Here is a 22019-nt window from a genome sequence, read left to right as displayed (position 1 = left end):
GTTCTCTTCTTCGGTAGGTTCCCCCACCCCCACCCCAAGCTCTCTAAATCCAATGAAAGAAGAGGTGTGTCCTAAAATCACTTTCAGTCTCCCAACAGATGCAAAGGGACAGCTCCCAGATCCCACACAGGCTATAGGTGCTTCAAGTGTTGTGCTTTGCCATTGCCCAGGGGATCCTCAATTGCACTACATAGCCACTAGAAGTAGCAAAATGGCTTTTTAACCTGGTGTCTGACTGGACTTAGGTTGCAACCCTCTCCTCAGCTGATGAAACAGAGCTAAAACTTATAATGAGGCTGGGGATTTGCCCTGGATGGTTTGTGCATTCTCAGGTCCTCAAGCCCATTTGTCCTAGGGCATTTCCCCACACCTCAGAGGGAGGAAAACAAACGCTCAACTACGGTAGAGTTGCCATATTTCAGAAAATGAAAATCCAGACAGAAAAGTCATTATAAAGAAAACAGTTTATAAGAAGTAAATAAGGAGGCCAGATACAGGATAAAGGAAGTCTTTTATTTGGTTGGTTGTATTGCTGTATGTTATGCTCACTGTATGTTATGTTCACGTTTAATGAGGGTGGATTTGTGTATTGGGGGTGGGGGGTTGTGTTATGTTGTAAATAAAATTCCAATGAAATTAAAATAAGGAAAAGTCATTGAGCTTTTTTTGAGGTTTTAGAGCTACTTCCAATATGGGTTGCCTTACGGACGGAGTTTCTGATGGCTGAATCTCAGATATGTCTGGGAAATTCCAGGCGTATGCCAACCCTAAGCTGCTGTGGTTTCTGCATAGACAAAAAAAAAAGGGTTATTGCAATAGACAGAAGTAGTTATTCTGTTCTGATTTAGCTTGCTCCTGTGCTGTTTTATATAATATTTCTTAGGTTCTTAATGAGAGTTTCCCTCCCTGGCTCCAGGTGATCCTTTGTTTCTCTCCTGTGGGGTCCACCCTCCGTGTGCGGGCAAGAAAATTCCCTGCTGTAGTGAACTGCACCGCCATTGACTGGTTTCACGAATGGCCTGAAGATGCCCTGGTATCTGTCAGTGCCAGGTTCCTAGAGGAGACCGAAGGAATAGAGGTGACTCCGCCCTTAACAGCTGTATCATTTCTATCAATGCCATTACAATGAATGTTGTGCCCCCCAGCATAACTTGGTACTAAGGAGGGCAGTTTCTGCCTGTGTTCCATGAATGGTTCCATGTTCTTCAGGACTGACCTGGTATATATATGTACACCAGAGTTCAGATCAGAGATGGGAAGCCTTTTGTTCTGTTGTGGGCTGCTTTCCTTGTTGAGAGGGCGCGTGCTGGCAATGGGCAGGGCCAAAGCCCAAAGTAGGTGTGGTAAGAACCAAAATTTGGGTGGGGCACCCCTTTCTTCTGCCCTCCCAGTGGGCTGCCAGGGGAGAGACAGACAGACTTGGTCATGGATGTGAAAATTAAAAGCCAAAAAACTGAAAATGCAATTTTTAAACAAAACGTGTATAATACAGAGACATCAAATGGCTAAACCCATGAACAGTAAAAATATAATGGTATTGTATCCAGCTGTATAAAACATGCCTGCATTCCAAGTGTTCCTAGAACTCCATTGAAGGCTATTGAGAACTGGGCTGAGTTTTCCCTTCTTACTCATATTATTTACCTGTTTTCATTTTGGGGTTGTTGTTTTTTTTCTTTTCACATTCATGACAAGGTTGCACCTTTTTGTCCTGCATTGATTGCAGTAAATATGGCAAATCCATTCATTGGCACTATATCCATCATGCTTTGTTTATGCATAGGTTGAAAATATAGCATGCTTATTATCATTTACACCTTGTTTACCTTGACTTCTGCGTTTTACATTATTACTTTCATTTGCCATCTTTGCACGTCACTGTGAGCCATAAACCAGGGCTTACTGTGTATTATCCAGTCACACCCACTTTGGTCCTCCACACTGGGGAGAAACCAGCCACAAACCCTGGCTTACTGTTATGTCCAAACCAGGGGTTGTAGTTTGTTCCACCAGACCACAATTTGTAGGCAAGCTTTGTTCTTGGCTTACCGATTGTGGGTTGTTTCCTCTGCCCCAGCATCAGGAGGAGAAAAGCAGCCCTGACAGTCAGCTGTGGTTTATAGTGAGGTGCAAATTGGTCTTTTTCCTGTTAGAATCCCTTTTCACACCAGTGTCTGCTTGCAAACACATAGAAAGGTGAGGTGACTCTGTTAAAAGCCCATCTTTCTAGGTCTTCACCTGGAGCTTTCACTCCTTGGAAATAATCTTGCCACCACATTTATTTATTTATTTTTGACATGTGCAGCTGATAAAACGGAGCGGTACAAGTCCAACACTGATTTTGTTTGTAGAATCTGTATTGACATCAGTGTCCCCTTGAGACTAGTTACTGCTAATACTCACCTACCTTGACTTTTATCTTTTCATTTCCCATCCTAAGCACATTAAACATTAATAGGCACTGTGTTATACAGCAAAGCTCATGTTGCATATTTAAACAATGGAAAATGGGGCAGGAAAAACCTCAGATCCTTAGAGCAATATTCGTTTTGCTACCACATAGCAGCATTTACACAATTGAATCAGGTGTCAAATATGCACACTGTGGAAACAGAAAGTTGTGGCCCCTGATTTTGGCATAGTTTGTCCCATTAACTGCAGCTGTGAATTTAATGGACTTATTCAAAGTATTCAGGTTTGCACAAGCGTGCGCTTTGACTAAAGTGCATGTTTTGCTTGTTTTATGAAACGAAAACTTAACGAAAATGAATAGAGTCTTAACTTGAGTTTGATTATTATAATTCTGGTAATTCAGCACTTGAAGTAGCAAAAAGAATCAAGTGAAGTCAATTCAAATGAACAGATGTAAAAATTCATAATGGTTGAAAAAGCAATTAAGCAAAACCCAAGCATCTTAAACAAGACACATTTTACTGTGTGACGTCCAGTTGTAGCCATGAACCAAGTGTGTCCCTGTCAAATAATGTGTATGATCTTGGTGGAGTTTCCCACAGTTGCTTATTGCATGGCTCTTTCCTAGTGTGCTTAGGGGAGCCCTGTAAATAAGCCAACAAAACTTAGTAGTCGGGGGGCAGAGTACTAGCTTTCTAGGGAGCGGGGACAGAGAGTTCCAGTCCTCCTGATGCAGCTTGCTGCATTTCTATCTGGGTACAGGGAAATGGAGGTCTCTGTTCCTGCTTTGCCAATCCGCTCACTTGCCTGCATGCAATTTTGTTGGTCACCTCTGGTGACCAAATACAGATCTGGCTTAGAATCACAGTCTATTAAAGTTTTAAAAAATGTCTCAATTAATGAAGCAGTGAAGTACAGTAGTACCTCAGGTTAAGAATTTAATTCGTTCTGGAGGTCCGTTCTTAACCTGAAACTGTTCTTAACCTGAAGCACCACTTTAGGTAATGGGGCCTCCTGCTGCCGCTGTGCCACTGCTGTGCCACCGCTGCACGATTTCTGTTCTCATCCTGAAGCAATGTTCTTAGCCTGAGTTAATATTTCTGGGTTAGCGGAGTCTGTAACCTGAAGCGTATGTAACCCGAGGTACCACTGTAAATGAACAAATTCTACCTAACAAGAAAAAGGACAAAATGTATATAAACTGAGATTGCTTGTGAAAATCGTAACTAAATGAACAAATAGCAAGGTTCCACTCTGACAATTCACAGCATCTCTGGTAATTGCCCATTGTTCCATACAATGGTAACTGTTACTCTGTGGTCCCTCTTTCAGAATGATGTCAAGTCCTCCATCAGTCTGTTTATGTCATTTGTCCACACAACTGTCAATGAAATGTCCAAGGTCTACCTGGCTACTGAGAGGCGCTATAATTATACCACCCCAAAGACTTTCCTGGAACAGATCAAACTGTACCAGAACCTGCTTGCTAAAAAAAGAACAGAGCTTATTGCCAAAATTGAGAGGCTGGAGAATGGTTTGATGAAACTCCAGAGTACAGCCTCACAGGTATGTGTGTGAACACAGAATTGCCATCTGTACATTTGTTAACTGTTTTTTAGTGGCTGGTTATTTTCAACCAAATTTAACGAGATTAGATAGCTAGTAGCATATTGGGTGCTATATTTTGGTCACTCAGGATTGTGAACAATTCTGTATTTCACGTTGGGACAAAACTCTAATTTGGGATAATGACTCTCCCACCGCTGCCTCCAAACATATGCTTAAACATATTCCCTCAGTGAAGTTCATTATTCGCACACAATTAAAAGTTTTCCCAGATGAACAACCAGTTCATGTTCCAACCACGTTTAATTCATTCCCTAATACTCCCCGCATGTTGATAATAAAGCGATAGCTGGCTCAGATTAGTCACTCCGTGGAGTTTCGTGACTTTGTTTTTCTCCACGCGTTTTCTATAAAAGCCAGAATTGGCGTGGGCAGCCCAAACATCACAATGGAAGGAGGGAGGGAGGCTACTTAGCGCTTTCTCATGCACTCACTTTTCAACACAAAATAACCCATTATCAAACTGCATTTTCATTCATGAGAGGAAAGGCTGGGGGAGAAGGTTGTGTTCCTCTCTGCGTCTTGCTTTCTCTTGGTCCTCAGTTTGCCTAGGTTGGAGGGGAGTGGGGGAAACTCCTTATGATATGCAGTTGGAACGCTAAACCACACACAATGGGATCTCTCGGCAGTTTTTTATTTGGTGAACCAGCCACGCAGGTGCCTAATTTAGACTGTAGTTTTCAGGCTTGTGGAGGTGGGTGCTTCTTTCCCTGCTGCACACCTCCTCAATTTAATTCTTCCTCGGAAGCTGCTGTTTAGCCACAGAAGGATGGGAGGGATGGCGAAAGGGATGAAGATAACGCAAGCCATTTAGAGGAGGGGTCAGCAAACTTTTTAAGCAGGGGGCCGGTCCACTGTCCCTCAGACCTTGTGGGGGGCCAGACTATTTTTTTTGGGGGGGGGAAATGAACGAATTCCTATGCCCCACAAATAACCCAGAGATGCATTTTAAATAAAAGGACACATTCTACTCGTGTAAAAACACCCTGATTCCCGGACCATCCGCAGGCTGGATTGAGAAGGCAGTTGGGCCGGATCTGGCCCCCAGGCCTTAGTTTGCCTACCCATGATTTAGAGCAAGTTGTGCACAGCAGGCAGGGCATATATTACGCATTTCAGGCTTGTTGCCGTACTTTGCAGTAGTGAAAGGTACTTGTAGTGACCTGCTTAGATTATGGTTCATTAGCAATCCTCCTTATTTTTTCAACCCTTTTCCCCTGTGGTGTTGATTTCATTTTACCCCTTTCCCAACATCTGCCAACACTGTTTGGGGGCGGGGAAATGATTTTACTATAATTTATTGGGCGTTAGCCAGAAATATACTGACTTTTTCACCCACAATTTTGTTTTATTTTTGAAGCTTGGGCAAATGGTTTCACAAATCCACTCCACCTTCATTTACCTTTTTATGCACTGGTGCTAGCTAAGCTGCAGCTTTGGCACAATTTTTTAAGAGGTCTAGGCAGCACAATGACGTCATGTCATGAGGCAGCCAGTCAAATTTGGCTCTGTGACTCTTATCACAACTCCATTTTAGTGAGAGCAGGAAGCATTGCCTTCACTCTTACTTAACTTCCTGATGATACCACGTAACCAATCAGATTTGGCTATATGATGATGCCATGAAGCCTATTCAGAGTAAGAGCAATGTTTCCTGCTCTCACTCTGAATGGTTGATTATTTTCACTCTGTTTCTTAGGTGCCCTGAAATAAGGGAAAACAAAAGCAGGAGAGTGCATTTCATAGTGGGAAGGGGTTCACAAAATAAGTCTTCTAACCTGCACTCCTTGTCAGTGGAGCTTTAGAGTTTCCTTTCCTGTTGGACTTTTTAGGTTGATGATCTGAAAGCCAAACTTGCTGTTCAAGAGCTGGAGCTGAAACATAAGAATGAAGATGCTGACAAACTGATCCAGGTGGTCGGGGTAGAAACAGAGAAAGTGAGCAAGGAGAAAGCAATTGCTGATGAAGAGGAGCTGAAAGTGCAAGTCATTAACACCGTATGTACAACTGTTTTCTGCTGTTATGATGGCTGCATATATTGCAGGCGATGAGGGAAAGGGCATGAGGTTAGTTAGCTGAAGGACAAGGATCTTTGTGTGAGAACCAGGTTCTTTTTTACAAAGCATCTTCTGTCTATAGCACATCAAGGAACTATCTAGTAAAGGTAAAGGGACCCCTGACCATTAGGTCCAGTCATGGCCGACTCTGGGGTTACGGCGCTCATCTCGCTTTATTGGCCGAGGGAGCCGGCGTACAGCTTCCGGGTCGTGTGGCCAGCATAACTAAGCCGCTTCTGGCAAACCAGAGCAGCACACGGAAACGTTTACCTTCCCGCCAGAGCGGTACCTATATATCTACTTTCACTTTGACATGCTTTTGAACTGCTAGGTTGGCAGGAGCAGGGACAGAGCAAGGAGAGCTCACCCCGTCACGGGGATTCAAACCGCCAACCTTCTGATTGGCAACTCCTAGGCTCTGTTGTTTAACCCACAGCACCACCCACGTCAAGGAACTATCTAGCTTGTTCTAATTCCTGGAATCCTTTTTAACCACATGATTTTATTGTCCAGATATGTATTTTTGGTGGGGTCAGCCAAGTCAGAGACCCAGGGTTGCAGTGCAGTCCCAGTGCCATGCTGTCCAATCCTCTGAGGGAGGCAGAACCTCCTGGTAAAGAAACCGCACAAGGATAAAGCAAGGGTGCAATGCTGGCTGTTCTGTTTTAGGTTCTTCAGCCTGTTGCTCCCAGTCTCCATTTTCCCCTAGCTAGAACCGGCACTGCTTGTTATGATCCACTACAGTACAAGGAGAGGCTATATCATTATATGATATGACTTTGTAAGAAATTCAGCCCACCTCACATTTAAAGATAAACCTACCAAATCCACACTTTCTGAAACAATATACAAACTGAAATGCAGCCACACTTCAAAATTCACACACTTCTCCAAATTTTGCAGTGCAGTTCTTCAGCCAAATAATACGTACAAAAATACACCCGATAAGGTAAAAGTGGGAAGAAAAATGCATATATTTGTGAAAATAACACAAAAATTCATTATGTTAGGATAAGTTGCTTTGCAAAAATGTAGTGGAACTTTGGTTTTCGAGCGTCTCAGAAGCTGAACGTTTTGGTGTTCGAACGCCGAAAACCCAGAAACAATTCTTCCATTTTCGAGCATGCCTTGGAAGTTGAACAGCTTCCGAGGCGCGTTTCTCAATATTCTCAATTGAATTTTCCAACCGCTCATTGCGCCTTAGCTGTTGAACGTTTCGGAAGTCGAACGGTGTTCCAGAATGGATTATTTTCAACAACCGAGGTTCCACTGTATTAGGCACAATTATATAAAAAATTGTGTGTATTAAGAGACATTTGCACAAAAATGCCTATTTGTTGTTGGCTTTAAAAAAAATCACAAACTGGTGTAGAAAATGAACTTAAATATGGAAGAATGAGAAAGTGAGAATAATTTGAAATGGCCAATTTGTCCTGTCCCAGTTTATATTCATGTTCAGAAGTGATGCTTGGCTTTTGAACTTTTGTTTGTTCGTTCTTAGTATAACTTGTGAAACTGCTTCCCAAACGACAAGTGAGGGGAAAACAAAGAGATACCGACTTCAGGATTTCAAAGTTTAATTTTATTTCAAAGCTGATTGGCCTGCATAAACAGTTTTGTTCAAATGTTCATATTTTGTTGGGACTTTTTGCCCGCAGAATGTAACAGAGAAGCAAAGGGCCTGTGAAACGGATTTGGCTAAAGCTGAACCAGCTCTGATGGCTGCCCAGGAAGCCTTGGACACTCTCAATAAGGTAAATCCTTGGAGCATTCAGCTGCTATATCCTGCTGCTTTTGAAGGTAGATTTGTTTAAAGTAAGACAAGAGAGACAACAGTGCTGTTCTTGGGGTGCTCGATTCTCGTCTCAGTGATCAGGCTCTTTATATTTTCAGATTGCAGAGTTTCTCACAGTATTTTGAAACTGCAATTGAATTCTTGCCATGAATTATTTTGATATCAAAATAATGAGCACTAAAATGTAAGGTAACTTAAGCCTCCATGGTTTAAGACATTTTCTACAATTTTGATTAAGGATGGAGCTGTGAGAATGAGCCTGTGAGCTACTTCCCAAAAGCCTTATGCTTTCCAATCCACCCACGGCACCTGCTGCCATGATCATTGCCCACCTTGCCAAAAACTCAAAGTTTCAGAGCTTGGTTTGGACTCTTGGCTCAATTATTTATTTATTTTGTTTGTTTCATTGCCAGGTTTACAGTTTGGTGGCTAGGTGTCCTGACTTACACTCTGGGAAATCACTGTCACTGCTCTCTCTCTTCCCCCCCCCCCTTCTACTTTTCCAGAACAACCTGACAGAACTGAAGTCTTTTGGATCTCCCCCAGAAGCTGTGGTTAACGTGACAGCAGCCGTGATGATCCTAACAGCTCCAGGTGGCAAGATACCAAAGGACAGAAGCTGGAAGGCAGCAAAAGTCATGATGGGCAAAGTGGACAGTTTCCTGGATGCCCTAAAGAAATATGACAAGGAGCACATTCCAGAGAGCTGCTTGAAAGCTTTCAAGTAAGAGGAATCTAGATTTATGCTCTTATAACCAACCTCAATTCCTACAGTCTGCTCATAGGATCAGAAGTGAGAAAAAGCAGGGCTGTTCCTCTCCAAGGGCTCAGGCCCACCGCCAATCCAGTTTTGTGCCCCACACTCCGCTTCATCCCTTTCTGCACCAGCATTGGTCCTGCCTGTTGAAGGGTAGCAGCACTTTAACATCGACCAACAAAAAGCAAACACTTGTTTCCTAGTTGCTTGCCCAGGAGTGAGACTGTGTAACTCCACCAGTGTCCAGGGGTCGGCCCCTTCTTCCTCCTTGGGCTAAAGTCCTATAACAATATTGTCTGTAGGATTTGCTGTGCAGATTTCCTCCTGTGAATTCAAGCCACTAGCTTCAATGGATGGGCAGGGCAAAACATACCCATGAGAAGGGGCAACCTTCCTCCCAGCGTAGTATTTTGCCCAAGATCTTTGCAATAAATGGTGTGTAGTCAGAGTCATAACATAAGAAGTGCCCTGCTGGATCACACCAATGGCCCATCCTGTTCTCACAGTGGCCAGCCCCTAAGTTCTATCTTTTTATTAAATCCCAACAGTTGTTGTTGTTGTTTAGTTGTTTAGTCGTGTCCGACTCTTCGTGACCCCAAGGACCAGAGCACGCCAGGCACTCCTGTCTTCCACTGCCTCCCGCAGTTTGGTCAAACTCATGCTGGAAGCTTCGAGAACACTGTCCAACCATCTCGTCCTCTGTCGTCCCCTTCTCCTTGTGCCCTCCATTTTCCCCAACATCAGGGTCTTTTCCAGGGAGTCTTCTCTTCTCATGAGGTGGCCAAAGTATTGGAGTCTCAGCTTCAGGATCTGTCCTTCCAGTGAGCACTCAGGGCTGATTTCCTTAAGAATGGAGAGGTTTGATCTTCTTGCAGTCCGTCTCCTCCAGCACCATAATTCAAAAGCATCAATTCTTCGGCGATCAGTCGTCTTTATGGTCCAGCTCTTACTTTCATACATCGCTACTGGGAAAACCGTAGCTATAACTATACGGACCTTTGTTGGCAAGGTGATGTCTCTGCTTTTTAAGATGCTGTCTAGGTTTGTCATTGCTTTTCTCCCAAGAAGCAGGCGTCTTTTAATTTCGTGGCTGCTGTCACCCAAATCCCAACAGTGCAGCAGTGATTTAGCCTCAAGTCAGTTGTGATCAGTTGTATGATGTGCCTTTGTAGATCTTAACTGTCCTTTTCCTTCCACCCAATGCAATGCTGCTTTGTAACTTTCTCGCTGCAGGCCATTTCAAAATGATCCAACATTCGATCCAGAGTTTATACTGTCTAAGTCCACGGCTGCAGCTGGTCTGTGTTCTTGGTGCCTGAACATTGTTCGCTTCTATGAAGTCTACTGTGACGTCGCTCCCAAGCGCCAGGCCTTGGAAGAGGCTAATAATGAGCTGGCAGAAGCGCAAGCAAAGCTCACACTCATCAAGAACAAGATTGCGGTAAGTACACTGTAACCTTGGCTTGATAAAATGCCAGCGCCCCCTTGTGTCCCATCAAGTAAACATCACTGTTGAAATTGACTGGCATTGAGGAAGGAAATTATTTAACTATGAGCTTGAGAATTGTGTAGCTGTGAGCTTGAGAATCATGTGGCATTTTCCCGTGTCTGTACAAACTGAGAGCTGACATTTCAGCTATGTGTGCAAACTGTAATCTGTCTACAGTTCATGACTCAAATGAGCATATAAAGAACCTTGCTGGATCTGATCAAAGGCCTCTCTAGTCCATCATCCTGTTTTCCATTGTGTCCAACCAGATGCCTATGGGAGGCTCACAAGCAGGAGGATATGCAGGCAAAAGCCCTCCCCAGCAACTGTTATTCAGAGGCAGACTGCCTCTTATCCCAGAGGTAGCATACGGCCATCGTGACTAGTAGCCATTTGCTAGTTACTGCATTTGTCTAATCCTCTTCAAAGCCATCTGAGCTGGTGGTCATCACCACATCTTGTGGCAAGGAAGGCCATAGGTGTTAACCAGGGGTCAGCAAACTTCTTCAGCAGGTGGCCAGTCCACTGTCCCTCAGACCATATGGGGGGCCAGGCTATATTTTTTTTGGGGGGGGGAATGAACGAATTCCTATGCCCCACAAATAACCCAGAGATGCATATTAAATAAAAGGACACATTCTACTCATGTAAAAACACGCTGATTCCCGGACCATCCGCGGGCTGGATTGAGAAGGCGATTGGGCCGGATCTGGCCCCCGGGCCTTAGTTTGCCTATCCATGGTGTTAACTATTCAGCTTGGGAAGAAGGGCTTCCTTTTGTCTGTCCTGAATCTCCTGCTCAGTTTCTGCTGTTACTGAGTAGAAGTGAGGAATGCATAATTTCCACAACATGTATAATTTAGAAACATTTATCACCTCCTCTTAGTTTCTTTTTTTCTAAAGCAGAAGCCCAAAGCATAGCCTTTTCTTGTTGGGGACCTAATCCACCTTGCAGCCCGTGGTTTTTTTCAGGGGGTACACAGTACTGGCACCTCTTTTTGTTGTTGTTAAAAAGTCTGGCACTTACTGTAACAACTTCATGGCGAGTGCCGGCACCTATTTTTCTAGAAAAAAAAGCACTGCTTGCAGCCTCTGGTTTTAAAATTGTAAAGCACTTTATAACATCTTAATGCAATTAAGGAGACTTCTGGACAGGAGTTTGTTGTAGAGTCAGTGGAATCACACACACAAGCCTTTTGCAAGATCTGCACTTTCTGGGAATTTAAAAAAAGGGAGTTCATGCACATGTCCCAAAACACCTGATTGCATTGCCAGAGAACAGAAAAGGGGCAGGGGAAGAGAGAAAGAAAACTTCTGGATAGTTTCATAGTTCTGCCCTGATATGTACAGCAAGCAGAGTAGACAGCAATGAAGATCTGTGACTGAAAAACACAGCAATGTGCAGAAGCTAACGTGCCAAATGGACATGCACTGTGATTCCTGTTCAGTGTACCTGTGCTCCTGGGAGCGGCTTTTATCTGTGATGCATGGAAATGATTGTCACAATCCTCCTATAGCTGAATCCTTAAGATGTGGGCCCCAGCCACACAGGGAGTATGCCAAGGAGAATACTTCCACATAGCTGTGGGTACATATATACTGAGTGCCAATAACAGGTGCTGATTGGCATTTTCAGAGTTTTAAGACACAGCTTGTTAAGTACTGTCCCATTAAAACAAATACTGGGGTGCACCCACTGAACACGTGCCGCAAGCAGTCTCCAAAATTTCTATGAGACTAACAGCAAACCCATTGTTTTAAAGGATCTAAACGCCAACTTGGCCAATCTGACTGCTGAATTTGAAAAGGCCACAGCCGAGAAAATCAAATGCCAGCAAGAGGCAGATGCGACAAACAGAGTCATATCATTGGCTAACAGGTAACACGTAAACAAGCACGCTATCGGGAGCGTCCTGTGCTGGTATTAGCTAGTTGCCACTATGATTCACGAGTTCACCATGCGCGAAACATATTATGCGGAAGGTCTGTGCTTGATCTCCCGCCATTTTATTCATGAAACAGAGCTGATTGGGTCACTGTTTCAAAGATAAAACACCATCACAATTAACAAGATGGTAGTAACTGTACAATTGGTATGATCTTTGAATTGCTCGACCAAATTTGAGAATCAAGCTGTAATACTCGTTCTGTGATGTTTACAAAGCTGCTTTTCCAGAAAGGTCAAAAACACGATAGTCATAGCTGTCAATGTTTCCTTTTTTTTAAGGGAAATTCCCTTATTCCGAATAGGATTCCTCGCAAGAAAAGGGAAAAGTTGACAGCTATGACGATAGTAGCGGCCCTTAAAATAATATATAAGTCTGGAAGCAGTTAAAAGAACCTCAAACATTGCATGTTCGTATCATATAATTTTTGTGGTTCTGAGGGGATCACTCAGTATCTGGAGTCAGCAGTACTGGGCTCTTGGTCATCCCAGCTGGTAAGAAGAAACTTGTTGTTCTTCTCAGCATGCTGTGAACCATTTCCTGAAAATGGAATACTACATTAGAGAGTGAGTCAAAGATGTGGAGTTTATTTAGAGAAGCTGCAGTTATATTTTTTTGAGGGGGGAGACTGTCAGTTCAAAGGCAACAGTTCCTTTTGTGTTATTATGGATCTTCTGGTGATCAAGATCTTAAAGTGATTAGCATATACGAAAGACTTCAAAAAATGGCCACTTTCAGTCTTGTCTCGGAAATTTCACAAAACGTGCAAGGCATCTCTCAGTAGTGGTGGCCAGGTATCCCAGGAATGTGTAGTTGGAGCTTGTGCTGCCGCCCTCCAGCCTGCCCTGCATTTGGAAACTGGCCCTCATCATGCAAATGTTGCCCACCCTAATCTCTCAAAAAGTCAACATTCCAGGCAGACAGTTAATCAGTTTCTGGGAATGTACGGGCCTAGCATCAAGGCAAAGGCTGGCCTGAACCCCAGGCTGCGCTAACCAAATGTGCATCTCCTTTCGAAATGTTTATTCAGGCTTGTTGGCGGATTAGCTTCGGAAAACGTGCGTTGGGCCGAGTCTGTGGAAAATTTCCGTGAGCAAGAAAAGACTTTGTGCGGGGATGTGCTCTTGATTACTGCATTTGTTTCCTACGTTGGCTATTTTACAAAAAAATACAGGACTGAGCTTCTGGACAAGTTCTGGACTCCTTTCCTCCAGCAGCTAAAGGTGAATCTGCTCAGTGCCATGTTGCACTAGGGCAGCTCTGAATAAAGCTCTGGGACATAAATGTAGAGTGATATATTGGGGGATGCATATCATAACCTGGTAAGCCCTGCTTCCGTTTCCCAGGAAGTAGGATTCTGATCCCCATGGCCAGCCAGACTAGAGGTGGATTCCTCTTGGATATCACTGGCATCAGGTACCTGAGACTAAACCCCTTGGGCTTGATGGTTTATTTTGATTTGTTTTAGACATTTAAACATCCCTCAATTTAAAAACAAAAATTTCCAGGGCTTACAACAGCTCTAATCACTGAAATAGTTGACAATAGCAAAGGGCAGTGCTAAAAGCTATCACCCCACAAATTGAAAGCCTGGAGAAATAAGCAGAGTTTTTATATGGTGGTGCCAAGCAAACATCCCTAAGGAGACTCTCGAGAAGGGAAGGCAAAAGCAAAAAGACCCTCTCCCTGGTCATCATCCACTTCACTTCATCTAGAGGAGAACCTCAGGTGAATGTTTTGATCTATGGGCACATTAGTGGCATTGAAGAAAACATCATTTCCTGTACCCTCATCTAAACTCTGTAGGGTTTTAAAGGTGAGCACCAGCAGAAGCTGCATAGACACTATGTACTGAAAGCACAAACCCATACCCACCCAAAAGAATTGTGGGAACTGCAGTTTACCCCTCACAGAGCTAAAATCCGCAGCAGCCTTAAGAAACTGCACTTCCCAGAATTCTTTGGGGAAGGAGGATGTGCTTTAAATTTATGGTGTGTATACAGCCTCAGTAAGAAATGGGCTGGAAGCCAGTGGAACTCCTTAAGCCTTGGCAAGATGTGTTCCCAACACCTGGTCCCACTTAGGAACCTGGTGGCTACGCTTTGCGCTAACTGTAACTTCCAGGCAGTCTTCTGATTTAGCAGAAATATTTATGTTCCGTTGATTCCAGGCAGAGTCAGCTAGTTCACTTCAGCTCCCCTAAAGTCACACAGCGGTTTCTAACCTAACCTAAATTAATATATATTTTTAATCCTTAATAGCATGGAGTCAGCATTTGAGCCTCTCCTGGAGTTCACATAGACCCCTGCTGCAATGTTTACTTGGTGACAAAGTCTATTCCCCAATAACAATACCTTTATGGAGTTCCCAAACTCCCACCTCACCTCCCTTCAGGAAATCCTACCTGGTTTATTGGTTCTTTATTAAAGTGTCTGGAGCAGTCTTCTCCAGTTCTTCCTTTCCCGAAATGCCATCCAGCAGGCCCAGGGGATGACAAAACACATCGTACAAGTTCTCCCTTCTGGCCATCCCTGTTAAGAGCTATTGCTGGTTCTGTTTAACCATCCATTCTAAACTCAGTTACATCATTTGCCTACTGCAGGAGTACCCAGTGTGGTGGCCTCCAGGTGTTCTCCAGTAGCAGCCAATGCAGTGGGGCAGAGCTTCATAGTCACCCTCCCAACGCTAGAGTCTCTACAGCTTACCTGCATGGGACTGGGGTAGGTCAGGGTGCCAGTGGGATTGGGGCCGCACAGCCACATCAGGGCAGCCAATCTAGCCCTTCTGCTCATGCACCAGCTTGTGCTTCCCAAGCTTGCCACCACCCTGCCCCATCCCCATCCAGGTAAACTAGCAACTCTGGCATCAGGTGGGTAGCTCCACGACTTGGCCCAACCTGCCGCTATTGACTACAACTCCCATCATCCCATTGGCAGTGGTGGCTATGGCTGATGGGAACTGTAGTCCTTCAGCAACTGAAAGGTAACACATTGGCTCCCCTTGACCCATGCTATACCCACACGAGGGGTTGATGCATTTGATGCAGTTGATGCATTTCAGGACCCTTTTATTTTACTTTGCAGGTGCCAATTCCCATCACCCCTGGGCTGGACCCTTTGAGCCTCCTAACAGATGATGCAGATGTAGCAACGTGGAACAACCAGGGGCTCCCCAGTGACCGGATGTCAACAGAAAATGCAACTATACTTTGCAACACAGAGCGCTGGCCACTCATTGTAGATGCCCAGCTCCAAGGGATCAAGTGGATTAAGAACAAACATGGAGAAGACCTGAAGGCCATCCGGCTTGGACAGAGAAGGTGGAGCCACAGCTATTCTGCCCTGATTCTTCAAGTTTTCTGCCAGACAAGGAGTTCCCTACAGCTCCAAAGATGAGGGTGGCAATGGTCCAGAGGTGCTCTCCAGGGATCACCAACCTTTTCAGGCCCATGGGCACCACCCTTTCTGGTGACATCTCTCCCCTCTCTAGATCATCCCCGCCACAGAGAAAGAAAGGGGGACAAATGCACACATGCCCTTAGCTTTTTCCATTTATCCGATACAAGTCCGATTCAGCAGAGTAAATCTGAGCCCTAAAAACACAGTGCTGAAAGGGAAACTGGGAAAGAGCAGAACTTACCGCTTCCTCCTTCAGTTGTATGCACTTTTCGAGGAAGAAAAAAAGTAACCTGACCACCTCATAACCAAGGGGACAGTTGGGGGGTGAGGACTCAAACACATTGCAGGCCCCATGGAAAGACCTCAAAGGCACCATTTCATCCAAGAGGGCCATATTGGCAATCCCTGTTCCTTTCCATCAGATTCCGCATGTGTTAAGGGACGCTCCCTCGTTGCCACTTGTTTGCATATTGGAAACTGCGGGGCTGAGCCTCTTCTGCCCAGCAGATCCCGCTTCAGAGCTGTCCAGTGTCTCTGAACTCAGGGAAGCCCAGCCCCAAACTATAGTGATTTTTCGTTAGGCTCCTTTTTCCGTGAGCACCAACATTCTTCTGTTCAAAATGAGGGGCAGGGATTGTATTCCAAAACACTGCGACGTGCTTAACGGATTTTCTTCCAACGCTGCAGCTATCTAGATATCATTGAAAAGGCGGTTTCTGATGGAGACACCCTGCTCATTGAGAACATCGGAGAGACCGTGGAGCCTGTGCTGGACCCTCTGCTAGGCCGAAACACCATCAAGAAAGGAAAGTAAGTTTGTCGCAGCTCCTTTGATTGAAGCCAGAGTAGCCCTTCCTTTTTAAAACGGAATTACTGTTGTTAGGGTTAGGCGTATCTCTGTCCATTCTCTCTTACATTGGCCAGAGTGCCTCCATTACTAAGATGTCACACAGCTACTGTTTGCTGGCATTCCCAAGCCATAGCAAATCAGCCTGAGTACGTGTCATCCTGCTGGTACAAGCCTGGCCTTGCCATGGGCTACTGTTCTGCATCCTTGGATCATAATGTACCTGCTGATTAGCTCACAGCCACGTTATCCTGTAATTAATACAGTCAAACCCATGGGTAGGCAAACTAAGGCCCGGGGGCCAGATGCGGCCCAATCGTCTTCTAAATCCAGCCCGTGGACGGTCCAGGAATCAGCGTGTTTTTACCTGAGTAGAACGTGTCCTTTTATTTAAAATGCATCTCTGGGATATTTGTGGGGCCTGCCTGGTGTTTTTACATGAGTAGAATGTGTGCTTTTATTTAAAATGCATCTCTGGGTTATTTGTGGAGCATAGGAATTTGTTCCTTTTTTTTCTTCAAAATATTGTCCGGCCCCCCACAATGTCTGAGGGACAGTGGACCGGCCCTCTGCTGAAAAAGTTTGCTGACGCCTGGTCAAACCTATTGCCCTCAGTGAGCAGATGCTGTGCTTGCTCATTTCCATGGTGGACTTTCTGCCAAGGAACAGAGAGAGGAATCCTGGTTTCTAACCACTCCTTTCTATGGATCTTCTGTAACCAAGTACAGTGGTACCTCGGGTTACATACGCTTCAGGTTACATATGCTTCAGGTTACAGACTCCGCTAACCCAGAAATATTACCTCGGGTTAAGTACTTTGCTTCAGGATGAGAACAGAAATCGTGCTCCGGCGGCAGTGGGAGGCCCCATGAGCTAAAGTGGTGCTTCAGGTTAAGAACAGTTTCAGGTTAAGTACAGACCTCCAGAATGAATTAAGTACTTAACCTGAGGTACCACTGTACTGTCAATTATAAATGCCTGTCTATATCAACCAGGGGAAGTATTAAATTAGATAAACTTTTTACTTTTTATTTCATTCAACTGAAATGTTGTTTTTCATGTGTGGTGGATACATTAGAAATTTAACCTCTTTGTTAAGAAAATCATGTGAGCTCCACTAACAGGAGGAGTGTGTTCCTAATAGGCTCATCTATCCTCATGTAAATGTCATTGTGCTTTCAACAAAGCTAAAAGAAACAAAGTCATTATCCTTAGAAGAGCTATGTGATTAGAGATTGAAAGCTAGCACTCTTGTGATCTGGAACAAACTATATTCAATATAAGAGTCTCTATTGCTCAGTTATCCAGTAGGTGGTGGCAGACAACTAATTCACAATATGTTTTAGAGTGGATTTAGTCCTAGTTGTAAAGCTGGTGTGACTAGACCCCGTCTAATCTAGTTTAGCAAGTGACTCCTGTGGAATAAAGACTCTCCTGAGAATCGCATCATCCTTGCAGATGACATTGCATGTGCTACATTTCCCTGACAGTAGATTCAAACCAGTAACAGCTTAGTGGCTGGGTTTTTCTACCATCACCAGGTGGCTTTGACACCACCTGTTTGTCCCATTCCTACTTTGCTCTGTTCATTGGGGAAAGAATGTAGAATTTCCTACATATTTCCATTGATGATATCCCTTCTTGTTTTCTTGTTTTCATTGGGTGCTGTTGCATAAATGTTCCCAGAGCAGTGCTGTTTTTGCTTCAGCCCTATACCACATCTACTTGGAAAGAAGCCATGCTGATTTCAGTGGGGCTTCCTTCCAAATCCAAATGAGTGTGTTTATGACTGCAGCAATCGTTTCATAAGCTGAGAGCCGGTCTTCATGCCTCTTACTTTTTAAGCTGGTTCAAAATTGCAAACATATGTCTCACATTTTCTGTTCTGGTGTTTGTGCATATGTATACACAAAACTCTTGCTTCTACCTCCTAGCCTCACCACCCCTGCAAAAGGTCAGAAGTACCGCCCCCTCCCCTGTGTTTCGAACCACATATAATTTACAGTGGTACCTTGGGTTAAGAACTTAATTCGTTCTGGAGGTCTGCTCTTAACCTGAAACTGTTCTTAACCTGAGGTACCACTTTAGCTAATGGGTTCTCCCACTGCTGCCGCGATTTCTGTTCTCATCCTGAAGCAAAGTACTTAACCCAAGGTACTATTTCTGGGTTAGCAGCGTCTGTAACCTGAAGCGTCTGTAACCCGAGGTACCACTGTATTCCTTAAGTTATTTTTTATTTAATTCATTACATCCAAGTTATACACCTCTTGATAGTTAAACAAAAATCCCTCCAGGCATTTTACAAAAAGATAAAACAATAAAAGTCAAGAAACGCTTACAACAATCGTTTAAAACATACAAGAAGTTAAAATACTGAATTTGGTTAAAATTCACATTAACTTTCTAAGCATCTGAGCAGGCTTGTCTATGAGGCATGAAGCAGCAACAACAATGTGCCTAAAATGCACTGCTTTTTGGTATGCATTAAATAACTTTATAGGATGTGACCCTTCCTGTGACGTCCTCATCCAACTCTGCCCCTCCAGCTGCCAGAAGTAGCCTGCGGTCTCTTTGAAGAACCTTTATCTGCCTGTTACCTACCTGTTCTCATGACCTGTTAACACTCTAATCCCCAGATACATTAAAATAGGAGACAAGGAGGTAGAGTACCACCCCAATTTCCGCCTCATTCTGCATACCAAGTACTTCAACCCCCACTACAAGCCAGAGATGCAGGCCCAGTGCACACTCATCAACTTTCTGGTCACCAGAGATGGGCTGGAGGACCAACTTTTAGCTGCTGTGGTGGCTAAGGAGAGACCTGACCTAGAGGAACTGAAGGTATTGTCATTGGTATTGTAATTGCTAGATGTGAGTTGTTTGCAAGAATTCATGGTAGCCACACTTGGTCAGAAACTTCAGAGCAAGACAAATAGTATTAGAAGGTGGGTCTCTGAACCTACCATTCAGGTTTTCATCTGCTCTGAAGTGGTTACTACATGTAGTGGTTACTACATATTAATTTTGCGTTTTAATTGTTGTAACCCGCCTTGGGACCTTGGGGTAATAATAATAATAAAGTAAGGTTCCACGTACATTGAAAAGGGAAAGGCATTAATTTGTACATCGACTGCAACCTTAGCACCCAACACAGTTCCAATTCCCTGGTGGTGAGGGTGGTTTTAAGCTTCTGTTCCTACTTTCCGTTTACATGTCCACATATATATATATTCTCTGCACTCCCTTCCCTGCATTAAATGTGAAAGGGAACCAGATCCTTGTGTAAATTAATTAAATATTTACCAGTATATTAATGAATTGCTTAGATTTAATTTACCGTATTTAAATCATTTCCTCTGTTTAAATAGATATTTCAAACCAGTGAATTCATTCTGTATATTTTAGAATTTGTATGTTTCACAATGCAAACATATATCTGTTTATTTTACTATGATTTTCATTTACTATTTCTTGTTCACTTTACATTTACTGTTTAATGAAGTATATTAGCCTGTTATTTGGGTGAAGCTCTTTAGGATAGAAGGACCCGCTAGTGATGGTTGCCACAAGCAGAAGCCCCACCCCAGCCTTCATATTAAATGGCATTTGTCCAATGGGAGGGAGTATTTAGGATGGCTGTAGCCATTTCATTGCTGCGCAGGTAAGAACCTTGGAGCTGAGCTCTTTAACACACTGGTAATGGCAACTGTGTGTCCTGCTTTACAGAAAGCAGTCCTCTTGTTTGAAGGAGTCTTCTATTTGAAGGGTTGTCTGGTCCAGATTATCTTTAAATTATAATGAACCCTGGGAAGCAGGAGCAGAGACCTTGGAAGTAGCTCATCAGTAGCCGACTGAGCAGGCATTGCTGGTCTCAGGCTTCTCCACTATAGTGAGACATACTGTACTCAGGGGGAACCCAAGGCATTTTGCTGCCTGAGGCACAGGGCAAGATCATACACACACACACACACACACCCTCCATCCTATGTACAGAAACTGAATAGACTGGCTGTTGAATCTTGCTCCACCGCTGGGAACAGGAGGGCACTGTGACACATATAGCTCTGATCTCCAAGAGGAACAAATGGCCAGGGGGCTCTGGAGGTGGGGGGCAGGGGGCTGCCACAGCTGTTCTCCAGCTTCTGCTTCCTGAGAGCATTGCCTTCCTCTGCCTAATTGGTAGGGCTGTCCCTCATTATATTTTTAGTTACGGTAAATACAGTAGTTATTTCAAGTTTGCACATACATGTAAATAAGTATGGTATGTGCAAATTATGTGCAAATCCGTATCCTTCCCCCCCCCCTTTTGTGTGTGTTTGGGGGAGGGGAAGGTTGGTGCATTTTCTCTTATTGTACGTAAATGAACTTCCTCTAAGAACTGGCCCTTGTGCCCGCCCTTGCATCTGCAATGCATCTTCCGTGTCTGCCTGAAATGTTAGTCACTGTTGCATTGTGATGACCCTTTATAAAACTCTTGTAGTCACAAAAAGACCCCTATAGGAAAAGAACAAGCCACTTTGTGTGTTATGTGAATGCTGGGGGTCCCTAAGCTTAGAACAAAGAGCTTCCGTTCCATGAGCTTCTTTGCATTTTCACTTCTTGAAAAATTACATTCTCTGCGATAATTTCGAGGCTCAGTCCAGCTGGTGAGTCCATAGGGCTCCCATTTCATCCAACTCTGCTATCTGTTGAATTGCAGCCTGTCTGTGAAGGCTGTCCACCTTCAAAGGAAGTCAGTCTCTCTCTCTCTCTCTCTCTCTCTCTCTCTCTCTCTCTCACACACACACACACACACCTGCCAAATTCTAACATATATATATATATTTCCTCATTGCTGGTATAGGCTACTCTCACAAAACAACAGAATGAGTTTAAGATCATCCTGAAGGAGCTGGAGGATTCCTTACTGGCTCGACTCTCTGCTGCATCAGGAAACTTCCTTGGCGACACAGCCTTGGTGGAAAATCTGGAGACCACCAAGCGCACAGCAAATGAGATAGAGGAAAAGGTGAGTCACTGGGCCATGGCTAGTGCTCTTCCAGGACAAAGAACACAAATTTTCATCAATGTGTAGAGTGCTTCTGGGCCCATTAAGTTGGCAGGTAGTCAAGATCTCACTGGCACTGCAATTTACAGTGTACTCAGCTGTCCTATAAGTAAAGTAGGAAAAGAAAAGAAAAAGAGGAGGGAGAAGGGGCCAGTTCAGCATTAAAAACCCCTGGGGCTCACTCATTAATAAAACCCCTGGAAAGTGGGCTGCTCTGCACAATCACTGTGCTATTGGGGGGGGCAATCTCCAATAACCTATGTGATCTATCAACCCAGCAACAAGAGTAAGGGGCTATGGAGCTACACTGTGGTTTTCTAGAGAACTGATAGCTGCTGTATTGAAGATTGCTTGGGTTTTTTTAGGTGAAAGAGGCTAAAATTACTGAGCTGCAAATAAATGAAGCTAGAGAGAACTACAGGCCAGCAGCAGAAAGGGCTTCCTTGTTGTACTTTATACTGAATGACCTCAACAAAATCAACCCCATCTATCAGTTCTCGTTAAAGGTAATTAACTAAGGAAGGAGACTAGTTGGGCAGGCCACTAACTACATTTGTGGAGAAGAGCCTCTTCCTTGCTATCACTGACACCAAGTTATTCACATCCTTTTGTGCAGTTAATCTTGAGAGCCAGTGTGGTGTAGTG

General features: G+C 44.1%; 1 protein-coding gene across 2 annotated transcripts in view; it reads left to right on the top strand.

The window, feature by feature from the left end:
* DNAH17 (dynein axonemal heavy chain 17) overlaps nucleotides 1-22019 on the top strand; it is a 96068-nt gene that overhangs the window by 61090 nt on the left and 12959 nt on the right. For both annotated transcript variants that reach the window (XM_083430247.1, XM_083430248.1), the window contains 13 exons: nucleotides 917-1078; nucleotides 3745-3978; nucleotides 5871-6035; nucleotides 7754-7849; nucleotides 8397-8614; nucleotides 9881-10088; nucleotides 11900-12015; nucleotides 13113-13305; nucleotides 15166-15401; nucleotides 16168-16290; nucleotides 18964-19168; nucleotides 21171-21335; nucleotides 21740-21880. In XM_083430247.1, coding sequence (XP_083286373.1) covers nucleotides 917-1078; nucleotides 3745-3978; nucleotides 5871-6035; nucleotides 7754-7849; nucleotides 8397-8614; nucleotides 9881-10088; nucleotides 11900-12015; nucleotides 13113-13305; nucleotides 15166-15401; nucleotides 16168-16290; nucleotides 18964-19168; nucleotides 21171-21335; nucleotides 21740-21880 — 2262 coding nt within the window. The remainder of the gene's footprint in view (nucleotides 1-916; nucleotides 1079-3744; nucleotides 3979-5870; nucleotides 6036-7753; nucleotides 7850-8396; nucleotides 8615-9880; nucleotides 10089-11899; nucleotides 12016-13112; nucleotides 13306-15165; nucleotides 15402-16167; nucleotides 16291-18963; nucleotides 19169-21170; nucleotides 21336-21739; nucleotides 21881-22019) is intronic.

The sequence above is a fragment of the Podarcis tiliguerta genome (assembly GCF_965153285.1).
Source record: "Podarcis tiliguerta genome assembly, chromosome: 2".
In the NCBI taxonomy this organism is placed as follows: domain Eukaryota; kingdom Metazoa; phylum Chordata; class Lepidosauria; order Squamata; family Lacertidae; genus Podarcis; species Podarcis tiliguerta.
The sequence above is the reverse complement of the archived record's forward strand: the minus strand, read 5'-3'. Positions and strand labels throughout refer to the sequence as shown.